Source organism: Eschrichtius robustus, chromosome 16, assembly GCF_028021215.1.
Source record: "Eschrichtius robustus isolate mEscRob2 chromosome 16, mEscRob2.pri, whole genome shotgun sequence".
Classification (NCBI taxonomy): Eukaryota; Metazoa; Chordata; class Mammalia; order Artiodactyla; family Eschrichtiidae; genus Eschrichtius; species Eschrichtius robustus.
This window is the reverse complement of record NC_090839.1, coordinates 30,012,114-30,038,877: the sequence shown is the minus strand read 5'-3', so window position 1 is coordinate 30,038,877 and position 26,764 is coordinate 30,012,114. Positions and strand designations below refer to the sequence as shown.

The window sequence follows — 26,764 nt, the reverse complement described above, 5'->3', positions numbered from 1 at the left end:
TTGTTTTATGGATGAGCATATGGTCAATTCTGCATTATGTTCTATTTGGACTTGCCAAGAATGTGTATTCTGCTGCTATTGGGTGGGTCTTCTATAGATATCTGTTAGTCATCACCTGATTTTAATGACAAATGTTCACTTCCTCCCAATCTGTTCCTAAACTCCTTCTCTGCTTTATTTTCCCCCAGAATACTTATCACCATCTGAGATACTATTTATTTTACTTTTTCTTAACTTCTAACTGCCCCACTACAATGTTAGCCCCTTTAAGGCAAGGGTCATATATGTTTTGCTCTCTGGGTACCTGGCACACAGCAGATGTTCAATAAATATATATCAATACAGAGAAATGTGAAAATGTGCCTCATGTATCTCATAACATAAGCCAGTCTTACAATCAATAAAGCAAGGCCCTCCGACATACGGATCAAAGTCCTTATGCATTCAAAGCCCATTATGTGCAATCAGCCTGCATTCATTCATTCAATCATACGAATTCATATTGAGCATCACTATGCGGTAGATGCTGAAACAGGAGCTGGAGATATAGCAGAAGACAAAATAGTCAGGTTTCCAGCCATACCAGAACTCACAGTCTAGTTGGTGGGGAAAGAATAAAGATTCAAGCAAATATCAAATTGTGATATGTACTTAGAAGGAAGCCAGTAGAGCCCTGAGACCCCTGGTCAGGCAGACTTGGGATGAAGTCAGCAGGACCTTCCCAGGCAGAGAAAGCATCCTGTGCAAAGTGCTTTAGGTATAAAAGAGCCTCCAATGACCCTTTCACACTTGCTATTGCCTGAACAAGCTGTGCCTTCCCCCATGCTGTTCCCTTGGCCATTTTGTACCTTGGCAGGCGGACAGCAACACGCTGTGCTGGGACTGTCTGCTTTCCTGTTCATCTTGTCCACTCTCCTACCTGGCACTTGGGGGGACCCACTAAATGCAAGAAGGAAGGGAGGGAGAAGGGCACAGCAGAGAAGTGTAGAAAGAGACAGACAGCAGAGTAACAGAGAGGGAGAGAGAGGGTGGAAGGGGAGTTCCCTGGGGTCTGGTCACTGGGTCTCTGTGGATCAGCTTCTCAGCTCCAGCCCCACAGCCACTGGATGTGCTGTCCTCTGCCTGGCTGGCTGGCCAGGCCCTGATCAGCAGGTGCTTGGTCTTCCCCGCTCACAGGCTGTAGTGGGCAGAATAGCGTCCCCCTAAATGGTATGTCCAAGTCCTAACCCCTGGTACCTGTGAATATAACCTTATTTGGAAATAGGGCCTTTGTAGATTAGTTAAGTATCCTGGGATAATATCATCACCCTGGATTTACGGTGGGACCTAAAGTCAATGATTGATGTCATTGTAAGAGAAAGGAAATGGAGATTTGAGACACATAGGAGGAAAGAAGGCCGTGTGGAGGCAGAAATTGGAGTGATGCAGCCACAAGCCAAAGAATGCAGGGGCCATCAGCAGCTGGAAGAATCAAGGAAAGATTCTCCCTTAGAGCCTTTGGAGGGAGTATGGCCCTGCTAAAACTTGATTTTGAACTTCTGGCCTCTAGAACTGCGAGAGAATAACTTTCTGATGGTTTAAGCTGCTACATTTGTGGTAATTTGTTATGGAAGCCCTAAGAAGCTAACAGGCAGGCCCAGAGGCAGATGGCTGAACTGCCAACCTGGCTCCCCTGCAAACCCCTGGCACCAGCCTCTAAGATCTTGCCTCTGTGTTTAGAGCCTCTGCCTGAAGGTTAGCGGGGGAAGCTGCCTTCCTCCACTCTACTCTGAAGCCTGTTGCAGAAAGCCCACCTGAATCTGAGGACGGCCAGTGCATTTTCTGTACACAGTTTCCTTTGCTTGGAAGGCTGGTTCCTCTTTGCTCAGCATCCAGGATGACTCAGGGGTAGGGGCAAAGCACATTGTCCCCAAGGGCTCTGAATCTGCTCTATCATGTATCCTGCTTCAGTGGATGGAGCAAGCAGACAGGCCCTGCCATTACATCCACAGACTGGGATGCCCGTGGCTTGGATGAACAGCACTGCTTATAGTGAATCTGGAATCAGGATGCATAGGGTCCTCTCCTGGAATGCCTTCCCAACCCTTCATCTCCTGGCTAAATCTACTCCCTTCAGGATCCCTTCCCATGGGATGTTCTTCTTGCCCTCTCCTCCCTGGCTGGTTAGCAACCTGTCCTCCGTGCTTCTTCAGCCTTCTGGCCTCCCCAACACAGTACAGCTGATCACCCTGTACCGTCCTGATGCTGTCCGCTCACCAGATGGTGAATCCTCTGGGCACTTCTCTTTCTCCCCTGCCTCTAAATCATGCCTGACACTTAGGGGTGCTTTATTTCTTGAGCACATAAAAGAACCTGGCACGGTACATGGCACATTGTGGGCACTCATGGAAGAGAGGAGCAGTCTAGCAGAGGGGACAGGCAGAGGCTCTGAGATTACACAGAGGCTCTGGTTAGCATTCCAGCTCTTCTAGGTTTTGGAAACTTGGGGAAGTTACTTAACCTTCCTATGCTTCAACTTGCTTATGTAAGACGGGGTTTTTATGAATATTAAATGAAATAATGTGCAGACATTGCTTATCACCATGCTTAACAATATTTAGATGCTATTATTATTATTAACCTAGATGTAAAATCACTTGCTCCACAGTGGGCAATCAACAGTAGATAATATTATAATTAGATAGTGCAGCCAAGCATAAAGGAAGAGCATGGGCTCCAGAGCCAGACTCGCTACTCACTGGCTGTGTCCCTTCACTGAGTCCACTTCCCTCTGTGCACCTCTGCTTTTTCCTCTATCAAATAAATGTTATACCAGTGTCTACCTTACAAGCTTGTTGGAACTGCTTTGTAAGCATTTGTTAAATAATAGAATTAAATAACATGTGAACACGGCCAGCCCACAGTGGGACTCAGCAGTGGTGACTACTGTTATTGGCATCTTGTAACAGGATGTTGATTTCTCCTGTGGCCATGGCTAAAGCTTAGGATAAGAGACCCCAAAGACCCCGTATTCTAAGTTTTAGAAACTCCCAGCAGATGGGACCAAGCATCAACCTGAAGGACTTATGAGAGAAGTAGCAGTTTGGAAGAGGCCTTACCACCTACCACCCCTCACTGCCCACCCTGAGACAGTGAAGAAGAGAAGGTCATCAACATCAAGGGCCATGTTCCTAGAGAAGGAACTGGGGGAATGTGTGTGTGTGTGTGTTGGGGAGTGTTTAAAAGAATCAATGTTAAAGTTTAGGGGTGCCTGCAGGAAGGAGCTGGCCGGTAAAGACTGGCAGTGCCTACAGGAAGGGGAAGCTGGCATTTCATCCTTGTGGGAGGTCTGCTTATTGAGCCGTGTGTTCCCTGAGCACAGAGGAGAGAACTGAAGGGGGATGGCAGGTGTGTAAAAGCCCATCAAGAACTCTCCCCACCAGCTTTGGAAGGGGTCACAGCATCTAGATGAGTGTGGGGGCCACAGCCTTGCAAACCCCCTCCAGAATCTGGGGACAAAAACTTCCATGCATCAGAGGGAAGCTGTGTGACTGCCAGTGGGGTGGGAGGGGCTCCACTGCAAGAGGGGGGCAATGTCTCAAGAAATCAGCAGTGTCTGGGGACAACACAGGAGTGAGTCCCAAGGCAGCAGGCTGTAACGAAGCCACCACTTGTCCTCCCTGAGCTACGGAGTAACTAGGGCAGCAGCACCCGCCTGCCTTAGGGCACTGAATCCTCGCTCCCTGAAGTCAAAGGCATTTCCACTCTTCTCTCCTCCTCCTTCTTGGCCTAACACACCAGAAGACTTAGACCGGTATTCTCAACATTGGCTGCACATTGGAATCGCCTGGGGAGCTTTTAAAAGTCCTGATGGCTGGGCCACACCCTCTAGAGACTACAATTCACTTAGTCAGGGTGCAGTCAGGGCTGCTGTGGTAGATTAAAATGGCCATAATACTTTCTTTGCAACTCTTGCTATTAAGATGTAGACTGTACTTCCTGCCCCTTCAATCTGGGTGGTGTTTGTTGCTTGACCAACAGAATGTGGCAAAGGTGACATAGTAAGTTCTGAGTGAGGCCTTGAGAGACCTTGCAGCTTTCATTCTTACCTGCTGAGCACGCTGCTGCCACGTGGACAAGCCGGGGCTGGCTCCTGGAGCGTGAGAGGCCCAGCCAGCCCAGCAGTCCCATCTGAGGCCCCAGATAAATTTGAGATCCCAGCAGACACCACGTGGAGCAGACGAGCCATCGCAGCTGAGCACAGCCCACACAGCTGACCCACAGAATCCTGAGCAAAAAGTAATTGTTGTTCAATCTGTGCCCCAGGTGACTCCAGTGTGTTGCAAACCACCACCCTAGAGAGTAAAATGCGGGGGCTGGAGGCAGCCAGAGCTGGTGCCCCTCCATTACAGCAAGCTTCCGGGGTCACCGCTCCAGTTCATGCTCAGAGGAGGGGAGGAGACTAGCTCTGATTCAAGTTTGAACTTGAAGTCTTGATTACCCAAATAACATTCCTTTAACAAGCAGGAATAGCTGAAAATGTGTGATCAGATCACAGCGTTGCCAAGGGACCTGTTATTTAGGGGGAAAGGGTGACTTTTTATAGCTAGAGGCAGTGACCAGAAAAAATACGTTTTGTTTTTGTACCCCCAACAAGTACAGGCTCTTCAGTAAACCAGTGACCATTAATTAGTGACCATGGCTTAGGCCTTGGCAGATGATAAGCAGGAGCTGCTATTATTATTATTATTATTTTGCGTGGGGCCTACTGCTATGTGTCCTAGGTGTTCAATAAATAATACCTGCTACTAACATCACTATTATTAGTAATTATTGTTATCACATGTGAGCATACCTGATACAGTACCTGGAACATATATGTTAAAGGAAATGTAGCTATTGATATTGTTAGATGTGGGAAATCTACTTGCAAACAGAGGAAGCTGTTAATATAAGCTAAAAGCACTTGGCTCAATCTCGAGACAGTATTGAACGAGACTATCACTACCACATCACGTGGGAAAGGGCCTGGCCCGGGGGGCGGCCCGCGGTTGTCCCTCTGCAGCAGCCGGGTCACTGGGGAGGCTGATGGAGGCCGCTATACGCCCTTACCTTCTGGATACTTGTAGAGGCTGGTGATGTCCACGCGGGAGTCGCTGCCCACTGCCTTGGTGCTGAGGCACCTCCCGATCTTCTTAGTACTTAGTGTCTGAGGACACACGCTCCCGGCTTCATCCTCATTCCAGAGCCAGGTGATGTAGTCCGCGTTGACCTCCGCAAACACAGAAGGACTGTCGTGGGCCCGGTGCACGTCGCCCTCGCGGATGGCGGTGACCGAGGCCGGGCCGCACTGGAACACGCCTGCGCAGGAGGGGTGGGCGTGAGCAGCTCCAGGGGAGCAAAAGCGGGGGTCTGGAACCCGCCCCGCTAAGCCCGTACTTTCGCTCTCCTCCCTGGGGGTGGCATCCAGAACCTGCCAACCATTGTAAGAGGGGCCCAGGTCCTGCTGGACAAACCAGCTCTCATTCCAGACATGGAAATTCCTGCCACAGAGAGAGGATGGTGCAGGGTGGCCTCCGGTGAGCAGAGAGGCGCCCCCCGGAGAGGGAAAGTTCCTGCTGCCAGCCAGGCCCTGGGCCCTGCTCTGTGGCTGAGTTTTGTGAACCGTTCATCAACTGTATTGATAGAGCACCTAGCATTCATATAGGTACAGGCAGACCTTTTTTTTATTGCACTTTGTAGATATTGCGCTTTTTACAAATTGAGAGTTTATGGCAACCCTTCCTCAAGTAAGTCTATCTGCCCTGTTTTCCCAACAGCATTTGCTCACTTCCTGTCTCTCTGTGTCACATTTTGGTAACTCTTGCAATATTTCAAACGTTTTCATTATTATTGTATTTGTTATAGTGATCTGTGATGAGTGATCTTTGATGTTACTAGTACAACTCGCTGAAGGCTCAAATTATATTAGCATTTAGCAATGAAGTATTTAAAAATTAAGGTATGTACATTGTTTTTTAGACATAATGCTATTGCACGCTTAATGGACTATAGTATAATGTAAACATAACTTTTATATGCTCTTTTGGATTAAAAAATTCATGTGACCCACTTTACTGTGATATTTGCTTTATTGAAGTGGTCTGGAACTGAACCGGCACTATCTCCGAGGTCTGCCTGTATGTATAAATATACGTGTGTATGTATATATATCTATATATCTATATCTATATATCTAGAACCTGTTGTTCAAGGTCCAGAAATACAACAGCAAATAAGACGGAAGATCCTTGTTCTCGTGCAGCTTACATTCTAACAAAGGCAAAATTAAGTAAGCAGATAAATAAAACAATAAAGTAACAATAAATAATAATAAATAAACAAATAAATAAAACAATAAAGTAATAATAAATGCTGTGAAGAAAGAGAGGAGCTTGAGTTAGGGAATAACTGCTGGAGACCTACTCTAGGTAAATGACATCTAAAATGAGACTTAAAGTGGAAAGAATTAGCCATAGGAAGAGTGAAGGGAACAGTGTTCCAGACAGAAGGAACAGCATGTGCAAAGGCTCTTGAGACAAGAAAAAACTTAGTGTGTTCAAGGAACAGAAAGTATATCTCTGGACTACGGCAAGCACGGGGGTAGGTAGGTTTCATATTATGCAGAGTTCTGAAGGCCTTGGTTTAGGCTTTAAGTCTCTTGTGTTAAAGATGAGAATATGAGATTAGGAAAAGTGACATCATTTGCACAAGGTCACACAGTAAGGAAGCAGCAGAGAGAAATGCTTCTTGGCCTGGGTTGGCATCTTTACTCTGGCCTCCAAACTCTTCTTTGGGAAAATATTGTGAAAAGCATTTGGGGGTGAAAGGGAGAACATGGATAAACTCTATGGCGACAGAGATCCCAAAAACAAAAAGAAGGGTCTGTCCGTTCTGCATAAAGAGAAGAATGCAATTTTTTTTTGGAGCTCCTGTATCCACAAGGCTTCCATGAATAACCTTGTCCGAATGTCTGTTCATACATGTGCAAGTTACCAAGAAAAGCCGACTTTCTAAAGAGCAGGGGAATAGTGAAGAGCACATAGTACAGAAGGAAACACAGCCAGCCTCAGCAACCCTCTTCTTAAGAATGTCCTTCAGCCACCCCCAGGGGAACATGCCCAGGACCCCTTCCCCCGAAGCTGGTGTCCAGCCTCAGACCATCTCTCTGCCTCTCTTCTCCCCTTTCCTTCTCCTCTTTTTGGTTTTCCAAAAGCCTTGTTTGTAAAGGCAAATATTTGGTCCAGCCATGTGAGGTGGTTAGATAAACAATGGTTTGGCTGTACAATTGAAAAGCAGGACAGGTTTGTAACTTCTCTTCCACTCACTAGCTGTGTGGCCTTAGACAAGTTACTTAACCTCTCTGTGCCTTGGTTTCCTCATCTGCAAAATAGAGATAATAATACTAGCTTGCTCACAAGGTTGTTTGGAGGAATGAATTAATACACAGGTACACCTTGGAGATATTGTGGATTAGGTTCCAGACCACTACACGTGGATAAAATGTGGATACAGCAATAAAGCAAGTCACACAAATTTTTTGGTTTCCCAGTGCATATAAGAGTTATGCTTACAGTATGCCGTAATCTATTAAGTGTGCAATAGCATTACGTCTAAAAAAACAATGTACATACTTTAATGAAGCTGTTGGAAAAATGATGCCAATAGACTTGCTTGCCACAAGGTTGCCACAAACCTTCAATTTGTAAAAAAAGGCAATGTCTGTGAAGCACAATAAAAAGAAGAGTAATAAAATGAGGTCAGCCTGCATGTGCAGCACAACTGGGCCTGGCATAGACAAGGTGCTCACTGGGCACGGTGTTACTACTTTTTAAACACTATAAAAAATAAGGGGACTTCCCTGGTGGTGCATTGGTTAAGAATCCACTTGCCAATGCAGGGGACACACGTTCGAGCCCTGGTGGAGGAAGATCCCACATGCCGCGGAGCGGCTAAGCTCGTGCACCACAACTACTTAGCCTGCGCTCTAGAGCCCACGAGCCACAACTACTGAGCCCGTGCGCCACAACGGAGTAGCCTCCGCTCGCCGCAACTAGAGAAAGCCCGTGCGCAGCAACAAAGACCCAACGCAACCAAAAATAAATAAATAAATAAATAAATAATTTAGAAAAAAAAAGAAAGGAAACCTTGTATGTACCGATATGGAATTTTTCCATGTAGAGCAAAATGAACGGTTTACATTATGCTGCCGATATTAAGTGAGGGGAAGTGGGGGTGTGTGGGGATTGTGCATATGTGTGCCCCTGTAGCTGCAGGGCTTCTCTCTGGTGTTGTGTCCAGAAGGAGGATGGGGAGGCTGGCAATGGAGAGAGGGAGACTTACACTGTAGCCCATTCTGTACCTTTTGAATATTAAAGCACATGAATGGTAGTTCTATTTTTAGTTTTTTAAGGAACCTCCATACTGTTCTCCATAGTGGCTGTATCAATTTACATTCCCACCAACAGTGCAAGAGGGTTCCCTTTTCTCCACACCCTCTCCAGCATTTATTGTTTCTAGATTTTTTGATGATGGCCATTCTGACCGGTGTGAGATGATATCTCTTTGTAGTTTTGATTTGCATTTCTCTAATGATTAATGATGTTGAGCGTTCTTTCATGTGTTTGTTGGCAATCTGTATATCTTCTTTGGAGAAATGTCTATTTAGGTCTTCTGCCCATTTTTGGATTGGGTTGTTTGTTTTTTTGATATTGAGCTGCATGAGCTTGTAAATTTTGGAGAGTAATCCTTTTTCAGTTGCTTCATTTGCAAATATTTTCTCCCATTCTGAGGGTTGTCTTTTGGTCTTGTTTATGGTTTCCTTTATACCCTGAGAAAACCAGAATTCAAAAAGAGTCATGTACCAAAATGTTCACTGCAGCTCTATTTACAATAGCCAGGACATGGAAGCAACCTAAGTGTCCATCAACAGATGAATGGATAAAGAAGAAGTGGCACATATATACAATGGAATATTACTCATCCATAAAAAGAAACGAAATTGAGTTATTTGTAGTGAGGTGGATGGACCTAGAGTCTGTCATACAGAGTGAAGTAAGTCAGAAAGAGAAAAAGAAATACCGTATGCTAACACATATATATGGAATCTAAGAAAAAAAAAAATGGTCATGAAGAACCTAGGGGCAAGACGGGAATAAAGACACAGACCTAGAGAATGGACTTGAGGATATGGGGAGGGGGAAGGGTAAGCTGTGACAAAGTGAGAGAGTGGCATGGACATATATACACTACCAACTGTAAAATAGATAGCTAGTGGGAAGCAGCCGCATGGCACAGGGAGATCAGCTCGGTGGTTTGTGACCACCTAGAGGGGTGGGATAGGGAGGGTGGGAGGGAGGGAGATGCAAGAGGGAAGAGATATGGGAACATATGTATATGTATAACTGATTCACTTTGTTATAAAGCAGAAACTAACACACCATTGTAAAGCAATTATACTCCAATAAGGATGTTAAAAAAAAATAAAGCACATGAATGTATCTCCTACTTTAAAAAATCAAATCAAAATGAATTTTGTAAAGCTTTGTGTAAAGAGTTTTCTTTGAGCTGAGAAAGGAGCTTGTTTCCCACCTGAGACACAGCTCAGTGCACAGGCAGCTGACAGAGAGCAGGAGCGGGACACAGAGGTGACTTTGCAGGGACGGGTCTTGGCCCCACCTGCAAGTCACAGGTGTCTAGGGGAGGGCTCATAGCCCTGCAGAGCGGAGAGCCGGGGGTACAAGGCTGTCAAATCCTGAGCTCCCCTCTTGGCTTCTGAGTCATGTGTCCAAAGACCCCTGTATCTCAGAAGAGGAGTCACCCTGCCCCCGACCACCCCCTCTGCTGGGCACCTGTCACCCCTTCCAGAACTGGCTCAGACTCAGTGGAGCTGGGCTCCATCTGGGAGGGCCTCAGGGCACCCCTGGGAGCCGGCGGCTGAGGACCCACCACATGCTGTCCTCCATCAGGTCCTCCAGCATCCGCCCGAAGGAGTCCATGTACTTGTCCACACTCAGGTTCCTGCCCATGTCATGGGCCAAGTTAAATTTGGATACAACCCGTGTCGCAATCCCCAAGCACCCAAGGAGTGACGAGCAGGATGCTTGCAAGACTCCAGGACAGGTCGGGACCCCAGACTCAGGGAGGGATGGTGTGGCCTCCCCTAGCAGGCTGCCTGCCTCAGGTCTGGCCACAGCCCCTTCCGTGTCTTTGCCGGGGCCGACTCTTGTCTCCACTCTGAGAAACACCTCCATCTCCTGTACATTCTCTCAGGGGACTTCTAGAGTCACCACCACCACCCCCATTAGAATAGATGGGCTCTGAGCCTGGCAGGACCTTGGAAGCCATATAATAACCCTATATTAGCCATAATAGCCTGTAGGGACTGAGGACCCAGGACCACAAGACTCGCTCAAGGGCACTCAATGGGCTTGAGAGGTGGGACTCCTGTAAAATAAAAGACCAAAAGTCACATAAATGAGGGATCTGGTTTCTCTCTTCATTACCCAGACTTCTATTTCCCCATCATTAATAAAGAAAGATTTTTTTTGTGGGGAGAGGGATGCCTATGCAAATATATGGAAACAAATGCAAACTGAGCTGACTAGGGGTTGGGGAACTTCTTTCCCAGGGTACCTGTACACATGACTCCAGCGAAGACCCAGCACTGGCAGTATCTGACTGGCTTGAACCTGCCCTTGAACGACTTGTGCAGAATGGCCACGCCGCCACGCCAGTGCCAGTGCGCTGGTGCTGCCACCGTACTTGCCCTGACACTGGCCTTGTACCACCCCCTGGTCGTTGTTGCTGTTCACCTGGGCAGAGGAGGCCAAAAGTCCACCACCAGCCAGGGTTTCTCTCTTCAGGAACTTCGCCATCGTAAAATCATCTCCTACTTTGGGCCACCCGTTTATTTGGGGTCACCCCTTGTTTTTAAATTGTCTGAAAATTGGGGCCATCTGCTGTCTTAAAATACCTACTTTTTGGTACCATTTATCATTTTCAGTTACCTTCCATTGGGATGCTCTATTGCTGAAAATCATATTCAGTTTTAGAGCATTTCCTGTTTTAAGTAATCTGTTTTTTGGGACTGTTAGTGGTAATGATAGTTATAGAGACACTTAACATTCATTAAATGTTTACGGTGTGCCAGACACTATTCTAAGGGCTTAGCACACATTATATTAATCTTTTAAGTCTATGATGTAGGTTATTTTCCTTTTTTTTCAGATGAGGAAACTGAGATTCATAGAGGTTAGGGAACTTGCTCAAATCGCACAACAAGTTAGCAAAATGGGTTCAGGAGTTCAGGATTTTGACTTGGGAGCCTGTACTGTTATCCCACAGGGTTGTACCACTCTACTCTTTGGGGCTGGTCACTGCTTTTGATTCTCTGTGCTCCAACATCTCTCTGAAGTCTTGAGGAATTGAGAGTATCAAATATGAGAAAAACAGCTTTGCCCATTTTTGGAATCACAGTTACCCACCCACTGATCTTAACACCTACTTGCTATAGAGAGAGCTAGTAGGCCCTCTGGCTACCTTCTGAGGAGGAAGCACTGGCATGTAATAGATTAAAGATGGCACTCCTCTCACAGCGAGGTGGTTCTGTGTACCCTCTCCCTGAATCTGGGTTGGCCTGTGACTGCTTTCATTAATGACCATCGTGGAAGTGATGCTGTGCCTGTTTCCAGGCCCAGGCTTTATGAGACTGGCAGCTTCCACTTCATTTTAGAATAATCACTTGGGGAGAAGCCAGCTGCCTTGTCTGATTACCCTGAGACTGCCATGCTGTAAGGAAGCCCAACTTAGCCATGTGGAAATGCTGCATGGAGACACAGAGTGATGACTGGCCAGACCCAGCTCTTTCAACCATCCCAGCCCAGGGGCCAGACATGAGAGTGAGCAAGCCACCTGGGCATTCCAGTTCCAGCAGACACAGCATGGAAGAGAACCAAGGAAACATTGACTGCTGGAACCAATGCCCTAGATATATGGTCCCGTCAAATCATCCCAGACATCTGCAGCCATTCAGACACACCTAGCTGAAGCAGCTTGGAACAGAGGTGGTCTGTCCTCACGGTGCCCTGACCAAGTCCCTGATTTGCAAAGTTGTCAGCATAGTAAATGGCCGTTTTATACCACTGAGTTTTGGGATGATTTGTTATGCAGCAGTAGAGAATTAAAACAAGAGGTGATGGGAAAAATCTTAGGGTGTGGCCCTGGAGTTGGCCCGGGGACCCACGAGGGAGTGTGCATGCAGGGACAGCGGGGCTCCTTACCATGGCGCTGATGGCTCCAGTGACGTAAATGGGGTCGTGGCGGTGGGACACTTTGGTGGCTGGGTCATCTTGGTGACTAGGGCTTCGGTCCAGGATGCAGAAGCAGATGTTCAGGATGTCCTCCTCAAACTGTCCCCAGAGAGGCTGCTCTTAGAGGCCAGAGCCACACCTACACTTCAGACCCTCTCACGACCCTCCCCTAGTCAGTCACTTGTATTGTGCAGGGGAGTTTGCCTACCCCCTGCCCACCACTCCACCCCCCTCCAGGGACACAACAGAGCACACCCAAGTCTCAAAAACCCTCTTTCAAAGAGTCACTGCGAACCAGAAGCTCAGCCTTAATCACCTCCCTCCCCTGTTCAGTAGGCCCATGGGTCCCCACGAACCACAGTAAAGTTCATGATAAACTGGGACTCTGGAGCCACATCGACCCCACTGGTTTACATAATGTTTTCAAATGACTTAGTTGACAACATTTAAAAACTGGGGGATTTTCACATACAAATTAAGATTTCTGGTCTTTGAAAATTGGGAAGGTCTGGGAACCCTGGGCTCACTTTCCTATGTGGCAACAAGAAGTGTGTGCTGAGATGGGGTTACCCTTAGATGGACCTTAAACTCTCTGGTATATCATCCCTGCCCAGCCCCTGAGCCCCAGATGCTTTCAACCCCCAGCTCCTCAGCCTGGCAGTCAAGGCTCTCGACTTGCCCGGATCCCGGGCAGACAGAGCTCCTCTACAGAACCTCCGCTACTCTCTGGCTCCCCTTCTCCGCTGCTCTGTCTGCTCTTCCCTCTGCCTGTCCAGATCCTGCCCTACGTTGGGGGTTCCACCCCAATATCATGAAGCCTTCTGCAATCCCTGAGGTGGAGTTTCCCTTCACGCTCTTCTGAACTCCCTCTGCTCCCATCTCTACCTTTCTGGCCGCCTCTGCCCCCTCCCACAACATCGCACCTTGTATTGTAGCTACTTATCTAAGCCAGTGGCTCTCAAAGTGTGGTTCCAGGCCAGCGACGGCAGCAGCACCTGGTAACTTGTTAGAAATACAGACTCTCAGGTCCCACCTCAGACCTAGTGAATCAGCAACTTGGGGGATTGGGGTCCAGCCACCTGTGTGTTTTAACGAGCCCTCAGTGGCCTTCTGGTGCACACTCAAGATTGAGAGCCCCTGATCTAAGCTATTTATTTGTACCCAATGTACCACCCCTTCCCAAGGACCCAGCACAGGCCCTGACACAACTAGTAGTAGAGACTGGAGAAGTGGACTTGGTCTAAGAGTCAGCCCAGCTTGTCCCTCCTGGGAAGAAGAGGGCAGACAGAAGGGCTCCTGCGCTGACTTTTCTCATGTCCCCAGCCCCCCTTCTGTCTCTTATGCCTCTCAGTCCCCCTTCTGGCCTGGGCCCCTGAAGACCTGCCCGAAGTTCCAGCCTTGGGCTCGGATGTGCTTCTCCACTCCTCGGAAGATGATCCTGCTGTCATTGAGCACGTATGTCCTCCTGTCTCTCTTCCTCTGCGGCCAGAAACACATCATCCTCTGAAAGGCAATGTTCGGGCCTGGCGTGGGCAGGGACTCTGGCCTCACTGGCCTGGGGAAAGGGCTACATCAGGGCTCAGCTGCAGGATGGCGCCTAGAGGCTGCTGGGGCAGGAGAGGTCAAGAGGGGCTTGCCGGCTCCCAGGCTGCCTCCCGGCCAAGCCCTACTCCACCTGGCTGGTCTTTCCCCAGGCAGCGACCACCCCCAAACCAGCCCCAGGTGGAGGGAATTTAGAAGTCCTGATGCTTTCGAATGACCTGACTTAATGACAATGGAAGGCTCATATTTCTTAAACGTTAATAGGAATACTGATCCAGGCTACTGCTTACTGACTTACCCCTTAATAAGAATACTGACCCCAGTACTCCTTATGATGTGCCTTACATATTACAAACATTCGCTCTATGGTTTCTCACCATAACCCTAAGAGGTAGGCCTGTTATTTCCATATTACAGGTGAGGAAACTGAGACTCATAGAGGGAAGCAACTTAGCAAAGCTGGGACTAAACCAAGGCTGTCTGGCGGCTGAAACCTGGCTCTTACCCAATCCTAGGCCTCTCCTGCCATTAGGCCCCATCCTTGCCCACTGGCCTCCATACACCAGAACCCACTAATACCTGCCCCTCTGGCACAGCAGGTTTGGAACATCTGCTACCAGCTTCCTTTCTCCCGTGCCTGTCTCCTCCTGCCAAGCTCTTGGCATGCACTTCCCTGTCCCTAACTTGCCTACCAGGCCTTCCTGAAGGACAGCTTCCAGGAAAACCTCAGCCTTGGACTCAGGAGCTCCTATCTGGGCAGCATGGGTTGAAAAGCAGAACAAACTCGCCCAGATTCCGGTTACTGTGTTTGCGGCAAGAGGAAACCTTGGTGCTCAGCTGGTAGCAGCCAGTGACAGCATCGGGAGGGTTGGTGAGGCTGATGGTCATGGTGTTCTCCATTGGAGCCTCCTTCACTGCCATCCAGGCATTGCTCTCCTCCAGCTCTGGTGTTTGGAACAGAGCTTTGGTGCGGAGGGCCTCAGAAGCCTGGGGTCCTGGCAGAGAGGAGAGGGAATCAGGAGACCCAGCCACCCCCAGGAAGCTCAGCTCTGGAGAAAGGGAAAAGCTACAGACCTGGAAGACCAACCCTCAGGCCCTGAGCCGCTGGGACACTGCTGTGGGGAAGGACCTGACCAAGATGCAAGAGAGCCAGCAGTAGAGAGGGGTCCACCTCAGCTGTCCTGACTTCCACCCACTTCCTGGATCAAGGAGGAAGTGAAAGCACTCTTTGAAACCAAAGTGTGCCTTCTGTCTGATCAGGAAAGGAAAGCATGGGCTCCAAAAGTGCCTGATGAACTTCCATACCCTTCCAGAGCCCTGGATTTCTCGGTGTGCCTAGGATTCCAGAGTTGTCATCTCATTTGTCCCACTGCCTGCTGGCAGCACTTTCAAACCATCCCCAGAAAGCTGTCATCAAAAGCTTCCAGGAGCCTGAAGCAAAATGGCGGAGTAGAAGGATGTGCTCTCACTCCCTCTTGCGAGAACATCAGAAACACAACTAGCTGCTGGACAATCATCTACAGGAAGACACTGGAACTCACCAAAAAAGATACTCCACATCCAAAGACAAACGAGAAGCCACAATGAGATGGTAGGAGGGGTGCAATCACAACAAAATATAATCCCATAACTGCTGGGTGGGTAACTCACAAACTGGAGAACACTTGTATCACAGAAGTCCACCCACTGGAGTGAACGTTCTGAGCCCCACGTCAGGCTTCCCAACCTGGGGGTCCAGCAACGGGAGGAGGAATTCCTAGAGAATCAGACTTTGAAGGCTAGTGGGATATGACTGCAGGACTTCGACAGGACTGGGGGAAACAGAGACTCCACTCTTGGAGGGCACACACAAAGTAGTGTGCACATCGGGACTCAGGGGAAGCAGCAGTGACCCCAGGGGAGACCGAACCAGACCTACCTGCTAGTGTTGGAGGGTCTTTTGCAGAGGTGGGGGGTGGCTGTGGCTCACCATGGAGACAAGGACACTGGCAACAGAAGTTCTGGGAAGTACTCCTGGGCATGAGACCTCCCAGAATCTGCCATTAGCCCCATCAAAGAGCCCAGGTAGGCTCCAGTGTTGGGTTGCCTCAGGCCAAACAACCAACAGGGAGGGAACCCAGCCCCACCCATCAGCAGTCAAGTGGATTAAAGTTTTACTGAGCTCTGCCCACCAGAGCAACAGTCAGCTATACCCACCACCAGTCCCTCCCATCAGGAAACCTGCACAAGCCTCTTAGATAGCCTCATCCACCAAAGGACACACAGCAGAAGCAAGAAGAACTACAATCCTGCAGCCTGTGGAACAAAAACCACATTCACAGAAAGATAGACAAGATAAAAAGACAGAGGGCTATGTACCTGATGATGGAACAAGATAAAACCCCAGAAAAACAACTAAATGAAGTAGAGATAGGCAACCTTCCAGAAAAAGAATTCAGAATAATGATAGTGAAGATGATCCAGGACCTCAGAAAAACAATGGAAGCAAAGATGGAGAAGATGCAAGAAATGTTTAACAAAGACCTAGAAGAATTAAAGAACAAACAAACAGAGATGAACAATACAATAACTGAAACGAAAACTACACTAGAAGGAATCAATAGCAGAATAACTGAGGCAGAAGAACAGACAAGTGACATGGAAGACAGAATGGAGGAATTCACTGCTGCGGAACAGAATAAAGAAAAAAGAATGAAAAGAAATGAAGACAGCCTAAGAGACCTCTGGGACAACATTAAATGCAACAACGTTCACATTATAGGGGTCCCAGAAGGAGAAGAGAGAGAGAAAGGACACGAGAAAATATTTGAAGAGATTATGGTCGAAAACCTCCCTAATATGGGAAAAGAAATAGCCACCCAAGTCCAGGAAGCACAGAGAGTCCCATACAGGATAAACCCAAGGAGAAACACGCTGAGACACATAGTAATCAAATTGGCAAAAATTAAAGACAAAGAAAAATTATTGAAAGCAGCAAGGGGAAAATGACAAATAATATACAAGGGAACTCCCATAAGGTTAACAGCTGATTTCTCAGCAGAAACTCTACAAGCCAGAAGGGAGTGGCATGATATACTTAAAGTGATGAAAGGGAAGAACCTACAACCAAGATTACTCTACCCAGCAAGGATCTCACTCAGATTCGATGGAGAAATCAAAAGCTTTACAGATAAGCAAAAGCAAAGAGAATTCAGCACCACCAAATCAGCTCTACAACAAATGCTAAAGGAACTTCTCTAAGTGGGAAACACAAAAGAAGAAAAGGACCTACAAAAACAAACCGAAAACAATTAAGAAAATGGTAATAGGAACATACATATCAATAATTACCCTAAACGTGAATGGATTAAATGCTCCAACCAAATGACACAGGCTTGCTGAGTAGATACAAAAACAAGACCCATATATATGCTGTCTACAAGAGACGCACTTCAGACCTAGGGACATATACAGACTGAAAGTGAGGGGATGGAAAAAGATATTCCATGCAAATGGAAATCAAAAGAAAGCTGGAGTAGCTATACTCATATAAGATAAAATAGACTTTTAAATAAAAAATGTTACAAGAGACAAGGAAGGACACTGCATAATGATCAAGGGATCAATCCAAGAAGAAGCTATAACAATTATAAACGTATATGCACCCAACATAGGAGCACCTCAGAGCCTCCCATCAAGCCTCTTAGATAGCCTTAACCACCAGAGGGCAGACAGCAGAAGCAAGAAAAACTACAATCCTGCAGCCTGTGGAAGAAAAACCACATTCACAGAAAGATAGACAAGATGAAAAGGCAGAGGGCTATATACCAGATGAAGGAACAAGATAAGACCCCAGAAAAACGACTAAATGAAGTGGAGATAGGCAACCTTCCAGAAAAAGAATTCAGAATAATGATAGTGAAGATGATCCAGGACCTCGGAATAAGAATGGAGGCAAAGGGGCTGGGCAAGATGGCGGAAGAGTAAGACGCGGAGATCACCTTCCTTCCCACAGATACATTAGAAATACATCTACATGTGGAACTGCTCCTACAGAACACCCACTGAACGCTGGCAGAAGACGTCAGACCTCCCAAAAGGCAAGAAACTCCCCACGTACTTGGGTAGGGCAAAAGAAAAAAGAAATAACAGAGACAAAAGAATAGGGACGGGACCTGCACCAGTGGGAGGGAGCTGTGGAGGAGGAAAGGTTTCCACACACTAGGAAGGCCCTTCGTGGGCGGAGACTGCGGGTGGCGGAGGGGAGAAGCTTCGGAGCCACGGAGGAGAGTGCAGCCACAGGGGTGCGGAGGGCAAAGCGGAGACATTCCCGCACAGAGGCTCGGCACCGAGCAGCACTCACCAGCCCGAGACGCCTGTCTGCTCACCCGCCGGGGCGGGCGGGGGCTGGGAGCTGAGGCTCGGGCTTTGATCGGATCGCAGGGAGAGGACTGGGGTTGGCTGCGTGAACACAGCCTGAAGGGGTTAGCGCACCACAGCTAGCCGGGAGGGAGTCCGGGAAAAAGTCTGCAGCTGCCGAAGAGGCAAGAGACTTTTTCTTGCCTCTCTGTTTCGCGGCGCGCAAGGAGAGGGGATTCAGAGCGCCGCCTAAACGAGCTCCAGAGACGGGCGCGAGCCGCGGCTATCAGCGCGGACCCCAGAGATGGGCATGAGACGCTAAGGCTACTGCTGCCGCCACCAAAAAGCCTGTGTGCGAGCACAGGTCACTCTCCACACCGCCCCTCCCGGGAGTCGGTGCAGCCTGCCGCGGCCAGGCTCCCGTGATCCAGGGACAACTTCCCCGGGAGAACGCACGGCGCGTCTCAGGCTGGTGCAACGTCATGCTGGCCTCTGCCGCCGCAGGCTCGCCCCGCATCCATACCCCTCCGTCCCCCCAGCCTGAGTGAGCCAGAGCCCCCGAAGCAGCTGCTCCTTTAACCCCGTCCTGTCTGAGTGAAGAACAGACGCCCTCAGGCGACCTACACGCAGAGGCGGGTCCAAATCCAAAGCTGAACCCCGGGAGCTGTACGAACAAAGAAGAGAAAGGGAAATTTCTCCCAGCAGCCCCAAAAGCAGTGGATTAAAGCTCCACAAACAACTTGATGTACCTGCATCTGTTGAATACCTGAATAGACAACGAATCATCCCAAATTCAGGAGGTGGACTTTGGGAGCAGGATATATTCATTTTTCCTGTTTTCTTTTTTTTGTGAGTGTATATGTGTATGCTTCTGGGTGAGATTTTGTCTGTATAGCTTTGCTTTCACCATTTGTCCTAGGGTTCGGTCCATCCGTGTTTTTTTTTTTTTTTAACTTAAAAAAATTTTTTTGTTAATAAATGTTTTCTTAATAATTTTTTCCTTATTTTCTATTTTTTAAAAAAATTTCTTAATAAGTTTTAAAATATTTTTTATTTTAAAAAATTAAAAAGAATTTTTTCTTAATTTTTTCTTATTTTTTATTATAAAAATTAATAAATTTATTTTAAAAAATTAAAAAAAATTTTTTTCTTAATAAATTTTTTCTTAATAATTTTTTTCTTATTTTTTATTATAATAGCTTTATTTTATTTTATGTTATCCTCTTTCTTTCTTTGTTTCTATTTTTTCTCCCTTTTATTCTGAGCCGTGTGGATGAAAGGCTCTTGGTGCTCCAGCCAGGCATCAGGGCTGTGCCTCTGAGGTGGGAGAGCCAACTTCAGGACACTGGTCCACAAGAGACCTCCCAGCTCCACGTAATACCAAACGGCGAAAATCTCTCAGACATCTCCATCTCAACATCAAGACCCAGCTTCACTCAACGACCAGCAAGCTACAGTGCTGTACACCCTATGCCAAACAACTAGCAAGACAGGAACACAGCCCCATACATTAGCAGAGAGGCTGCTTAAAATCATAATAAGGCCACAGACACCCCCAAACACACCACCAGACGTGGACGTGCCCACCAGAAAGACAAGATCCAGCCTCATCCACCAGAACACAGGCACTAGTCCCCTCCACCAGGAAGCCTACACAACCCACTGAACCAACCTTAGCCACTGGGGACAGATCCCAAAAAGAACGGGAACTACGAACCTGCAGCCTGTGAAAAGGAGACCCCAAACACAGTAAGATAAGCAAAATGAGAAGACAGAAAAACACACAGCAGATGAAGGAGCAGGGTCAAAACACACCAGACCTAACAAATGAAGAGGAAATAGGCAGTCTACCTGAAAAAGAATTCAGAATAATGATAGTAAAGATGATGCAAAATCTTGGAAATAGAAGAGACAAAATGCAAGAAACATTTAACAAGGACGTAGAAGAACTAAAGAGGAATCAAGCAACGATGAAAAACACAATAAATGAAATTAAAAATACTCTATACGGGATCAACAGCAGAATAACTGAGGCAGAAGAACGGATAAATGACCTGGAAGATAAAATAGTGGAAATAACTACTGCAGAGCAGAATAAAGAAAAAAGAATGAAAAGAACTGAGGACAGTCTCAGAGACCTCTGGGACAACATTAAATGCACCAACATTCGAATTATAGGGGTCCCAGAAGAAGAAGAGAAAAAGAAAGGGACTGAGAAAATATTTGAGGGATTATAGTTGAAAACTTCCCTAATATGGGAAAGGAAATAGTTAATCAAGTCCTGGAAGCACAGAGAGTCCCATACAGGATAAATCCAAGGAGAAACACGCCAAGACACATATTAATCAAACTATCAAAAATTAAATATAAAGAAAACATATTAAAAGCAACAAGGGAAAAACAACAAATAACACACAAGGGAATCCCCATAAGGTTAACAGCTGATCTTTCAGCAGAAACTCTGCAAGCCAGAAGGGAGTGGCAGGATATACTTAAAGTGATGAAGGAGAAAAACCTACAGCCAAGATTACTCTACCCAGCAAGGATCTCATTCAGATGTGATGGAGAAATTAAAACCTTTACAGACAAGCAAAAGCTGAGAGAGTTCAGCACCACCAAACCAGCTTTACAACAAATGCTAAAGGAACTTCTTTAGGCAAGAAACACAAGAGAAGGAAAACACCTACAATAACAAACCCAAAACATTTAAGAAAATGGGAAAAGGAACATACATATCGATAATTACCTTAAATGTAAATGGAATAAATGCTCCCACCAAAAGACACAGACTGGCTGAATGGATACAAAAACAAGACCCATATATATGCTGTCTACAAGAGACCCACTTCAGATCTAGAGACACATACAGAATGGAAGTGGGGGGATGGAAAAAGATATTCCATGCAAATGGAAATGAAAAGAAAGCTGGAGTAGCATTCTCATATCAGACAAAATAGACTTTAAAATAAAGACTATTACAAGAGACAAAGAAGGACACTATATAATGATCAAGGGATCGATCCAAGAGGAAGCTATAACAATTGTAAATATTTATGCACCCAACATAGGAGCACCTCAATACATAAGGCAAATACTAACAGCCATAAAAGGGGAAATCGACAGTAACACAATCATAGTAGGGGACTTTAACACCCCACTTTAACCAATGGACAGATCATCCAAAATGAAAATAAATAAGGAAACACAAGCTTTAAATGATACATTAAACAAGATGGACTTAATTGATATTTATAGGACATTCCACCCAAAAACAACAGAATACACATTTTTCTCAAGTGCTCATGGAACATTCTCCAGGATAGATCATATCTTGGGTCACAAATCAAGCCTTGGTAAATTCAAGAAAATTGAAATCATATCAAGTATCTTTTCCGACCACAACGCTATGAGACTAGATATCAATTACAGGAAAAGATCTGTAAAAAATGCAAACACATGGAGGCTACACAATACACTACTTAATAACCAAGAGATCACTGAAGAAATCAAAGGGGAAATCAAAAAATACCTAGAAACAAATGACAATGGAGACACGACAAACCAAAACCTATGGGATGCAGCAAAAGCAGTGCTAAGAGGGAAGTTTATAGAAATAGAAGCCTACCTCAAGAAACAGGAAACATCTCGAATAAACAACCTAACCTTGCACCTAAAGCAATTAGAGAAAGAAGAAAAAAAAACCCCCAAAGTTAGCAGAAGGAAAGAAATCATAAAGATCAGATCAGAAATAAATGAGAAAGAAATGAAGGAGACAATAGCGAAGATCAATAAAGCTAAAAGCTGGTTCTTTGAGAAGATAAACAAAATTGATAAACCATTAGCCAGACTCATCAAGAGAAAAAGGGAGAAGACTCAAATCAATAGAATTAGAAATGAAAAAGGAGAAGTAACCACTGACACTGCAGAAATACAAACGATCATGAGAGATTACTACAAGCAACTCTATGCCAATAAAATGGACAACCTGGAAGAAATGGACAGATTCTTAGAAATGCACAACCTGCCGAGACTGAACCAGGAAGAAATAGAAAATATGAACAGACCAATCACAAGGACTGAAACTGAAACTGTGATTAAAAGTCTTCCAACAAACAAAAGCCCAGGACCAGATGGCTTCACAGGCGAATTCTATCAAACATTTAGAGAAGAGCTAACACCTATCCTTCTCAAACTCTTCCAAAATATTGCAGAGGGAGGAACACTCCCAAACTCATTCTACGAGGCCACCATCACCCTGATACCAAAACCAGACAAAGATGTCACAAAGAAAGAAAACTACAGGCCACTATCACTGATGAACATAGATGCAAAAATCCTCAACAAAATACTAGCAAACAGAATCCAACAGCACATTAAAAGGATCATACACCATGATCAAGTGGGGTTTATCCCAGGAATGCAAGGATTCTTCAATATACGCAAATCAATCAATGTGATACACCATATTAACAAATTGAAGGAGAAAAACCATATGATCATCTCAATAGATGCAGAGAATGCTTTTGACAAAATTCAACACCCATGTATGATAAAAGCCCTGCAGAAAGTAGGCATAGAGGGAACTTTCCTCAACATAATAAAGGCCATATATGACAAACTCACAGCCAACATTGTCCTCAATGGTGAAAAACTGAAACCATTTCCACTAAGATCAGGAAAAAGACAAGGTTGCCCACTCTCACCACTATCATTCAACATAGTTTTGAAAGTGTTAGCCATAGCAATCAGAGAAGAAAAAGAAATAAAAGGAATCCAAATCAGAAAAGAAGAAGTAAAGCTGTCACTGTTTGCAGAGGACATGATACTATACATAGAGAATCCTAAAGATGCTACCCGAAAACTACTAGAGCTAATCAATGAATTTGGTAAAGTAGCAGGATACAAAATTAATGCACAGAAATCTCTTGCATTCCTATACACTAATGATGAAAAATCTGAAAGTGAAATTAAGAAAACACTCCCGGGCTTCCCTGGTGGCGCAGTCGTTGAGAATCTGCCTGCCAATGCAGGGCACATGGGTTCGAGTCCTGGTCTGGGAAGATCCCACATGCCACGGAGCAACTAGGCCCGTGAGCCACAACTACTGAGTCTGCGCGTCTGGAGCCTGTGCTCCGCAACAAGAGAGGCCGCGATAATGAGAGGCCTGCACACCATGATGAAGAGTGGACCCCTCTTGCCGCAACTAGAGAAAGCCCTCGCACAGAAACGAAGACCCAACACAGCCAAAAGTAAATAAATAAATAAATAAAAAGAAAAATAAAGGAATTCCTTTAAAAAAAAAAAACACTCCCGTTTACCATTGCAACAAAAAGAATAAAATATCTAGGAATAAACCTACCTAAGGAGACAAAAGACCTGTATGCAGAAAATTATAAGACACTGATGAAAGAAATTAAAGATGATACAAATAGATGGAGAGATGTACCATGTTCTTGGATTGGAAGAATCAACATTGTGAAAATGATTCTACTACACAAAGCAATCTACAGATTCAATGCAATCCCTATCAAACTACCACTGGCATTTTTCACAGAACTAGAACAAAAAATTTCACAATTTGTATGGAAACACAAAAGACCCCGAATAGCCAAAGCAATCTTGAGAATGAAAAATGGAGCTGGAGGAATCAGGCTCCCTGACTTCAGTCTATATTACAAAGCTACAGTAATCAAGACAGTGTGGTACTGGCACAAAAACAGAAACATAGATCAATGGAACAGGATGGAAAGCCCAGAGATAAACCCACACACATATGGTCACCTTATCTTTGATAAAGGAGGCAAGCATATACAGTGGAGAACAGACAGCATTTTCAATAACTGGTGCTGGGAAAACTGGACAGGTACCTGTAAAAGTATGAAATTAGAACACTCCCTGACACCATACACAAAAGTAAACTCAAAATGGATTAAAGACCTAAGTGTAAGGCCAGACACTATCAAACTCTTAGAGGAAAACATAGGCAGAACACTCTATGACATAAATCACAGCAAGATCCTTTTTGACCCAGCTCCTAGAGAAATGGAAATAAAAACACAAATAAACAAATGGGACCTAATGAAACTTAAAAGCTTTTGCACAGCAAAGGAAACCATAAACAAGACCAAAAGACAACCCTCAGAATGGGAGAAAATATTTGCAAATGAAGCAACTGACAAAGGATTAATCTCCAAGATTTACAAGCAGCTCATGCAGCTCAATAACAAAAAAACAAAGAACCCAATCCAAAAGTGGGCAGAAGACCTAAATAGACATTTTTCCAAGGAAGATATACAGAGTGCCAACAGACACATGAAAGAATGCTCAACATCATTAATCATTAGAGAAATGCAAATCAAAACTACAATGAGATATCATCTCACACCAGTCAGAATGGCCATCATCAAAAAATTTAGAAACAATAAATGCTGGAGAGGGTGTGGAGAAAAGGGAACCCTCTTGCACTGTTGGTGGGAATGTAAATTGATATAGCCACTATGGAGAACAGTATGGAGGTTCCTTAAAAAACTAAAAATAGAACTACCATATGACCCAGAAATCCCACTACCGGGCATATACCCTGAGAACACCATAATTCAAAAAGAGTCATGTACCAAAATGTTCATTGCAACTCTATTTACAATAGCCAGGACATGGAAGCAACCTAAGTGTCCATCATCGGATGAATGGATAAAGAAGATATGGCACATACATACAATGGAATATTACTCAGCCATAAAAAGAAATGAAATGGAGGTATTTGTAATGAGGTGGATGAAGTTAGAGTCTGTCATACAGAGTGAAGTAAGTCAGAAAGAGAAAAATAAATACAGTATGCTAACACATATATATGGAATCTAAGGGAAAAAAAAAAGGCCATGAAGAACCTAGTGGCAAGATGGGAATAAAGACACAGACCTACTAGAGAATGGACTTGAGGATATGGGGAGGGGGAGGGGTGAGATGTGACAGGGTGAGAGAGTGTCATGGACATACATACACTACCAACTGTAAAATAGATAGCTAGTGGGAAGCAGCCGCATAGCACAGGGAGATCAGCTCGGTGGTTTGTGACCACCTAGAGGGGTGGGATAGGGAGGGTGGGAGGGAGGGAGATGCAAGAGGGAAGAGATATGGGAACATATGTATATGTATAACTGAATCACTTTGTTATAAAGCAGAAACTAACACACCATAGTAAAGCAATTATACTTCAATAAAGATGTTTAAAAAAGAAAAATAAATAAAGGGTTTTAAAAGCTAAAAAAAAAGAAAAAAATAAAGAAACTGTAATATGCTGTTTTTGGATGGAATGTCCTGTAAATGTCAATTGAATCTATCTGGTCTATTGTGTTAAAAAAAAAAAATCTTCCAACAAACAAAGGTCCAGGACCAGATGGCTTCACAGGTGAATTCTATCAAACATTTAGAGAAGAGCTAACACCCATCCTTCTCAAACTCTTCCAAAAAATTGCAGAGTGAGGAACACTCTCAGACTCATTCTATGAGGCCACCATCACCCTGATACCAAAACCAGACAAAGATACTATAAAAAAAGAAAATTACAGACCAACATCACTGATGAATATAGATGCAAAAATCCTCAACAAAATACTAGCAAACAGAATCCAACAACACATTAAAAGGATCATACACCACGATCAAGTGGGATTTATCCCAGGGATGCAAGGGTTCTTCACTCTATGCAAATCAATCAATGTGATACACCATATTAACAAATTGAAGAATAAAAACCATATGATCATCTCAATAGATGCAGAAAAAGCTTTTGACAAAATTCAGCACTGATTTATGATAAAAACTCTCCAGAAAGTGGGCATAGAGGGAACCTACCTCAACATAATAAAGGCCATATACGATAAACCCACAGCAAACATCATTCTCAATGGTGAAAAACTGAAAGCATTTCCTCTGAGATCAGGAACGAGACAAGGATATCCACTCTCACCACTATTATTCAACATAGTTTTGGAAGTCCTAGCCACGGCAATCAGAGAAGAAAAAGAAATAAAAGGAATACAAATTGGAAAAGAAGAAGTAAAACTGTTACTGTTTGCAGATGACATGATACTATACATAGAGAATCCTAAAGATGCCACCAGAAAACTACTAGAGCTAATCAATGAATTTGGTAAAGTTGCAGGATACAAAATTAATGCACAGAAATCTCTTGCATTCCTATACACTAATGATGAAAAATCTGAAAGAGAAATTATGGAAACACTCCCATTTACCATTGCAACAAAAAGAATAAAATACCTAGGCATAAACCTGCCTAGGGAGACAAAAGACCTGTATGCAGAAAACTATAAGACACTGATGAAAGAAATTAAAGATGATACCAGCAGATGGAGAGATATACCATGTTCTTGGATTGGAAGAATCAATACTGTGAAAATGACTATACTACCCAAAGCAATCTACAGATTCAATGCAATCCCTATCAAATTACCAATGGCATTTTTTATGGAACTAGAACAAATCATCTTAAAATTTGTATGGAGACACAAAAGACCCCGAATAGCCAAAGCAGT

The 26,764-nt window shown here is 45.0% G+C and overlaps 1 protein-coding gene across 1 annotated transcript in view; it reads right to left on the bottom strand.

Moving 5' to 3' along the window:
- Window positions 1-26,764, bottom strand: part of TGM6 (transglutaminase 6) — an 85,696-nt gene that overhangs the window by 7,415 nt on the left and 51,517 nt on the right. Inside the window, 9 exon segments of the mRNA XM_068524750.1 lie at window positions 5,092-5,340; window positions 5,419-5,522; window positions 9,967-10,129; window positions 10,654-10,756; window positions 10,758-10,832; window positions 12,300-12,428; window positions 13,710-13,790; window positions 13,792-13,830; window positions 14,610-14,866. Coding sequence (XP_068380851.1) covers window positions 5,092-5,340; window positions 5,419-5,522; window positions 9,967-10,129; window positions 10,654-10,756; window positions 10,758-10,832; window positions 12,300-12,428; window positions 13,710-13,790; window positions 13,792-13,830; window positions 14,610-14,866 — 1,200 coding nt within the window.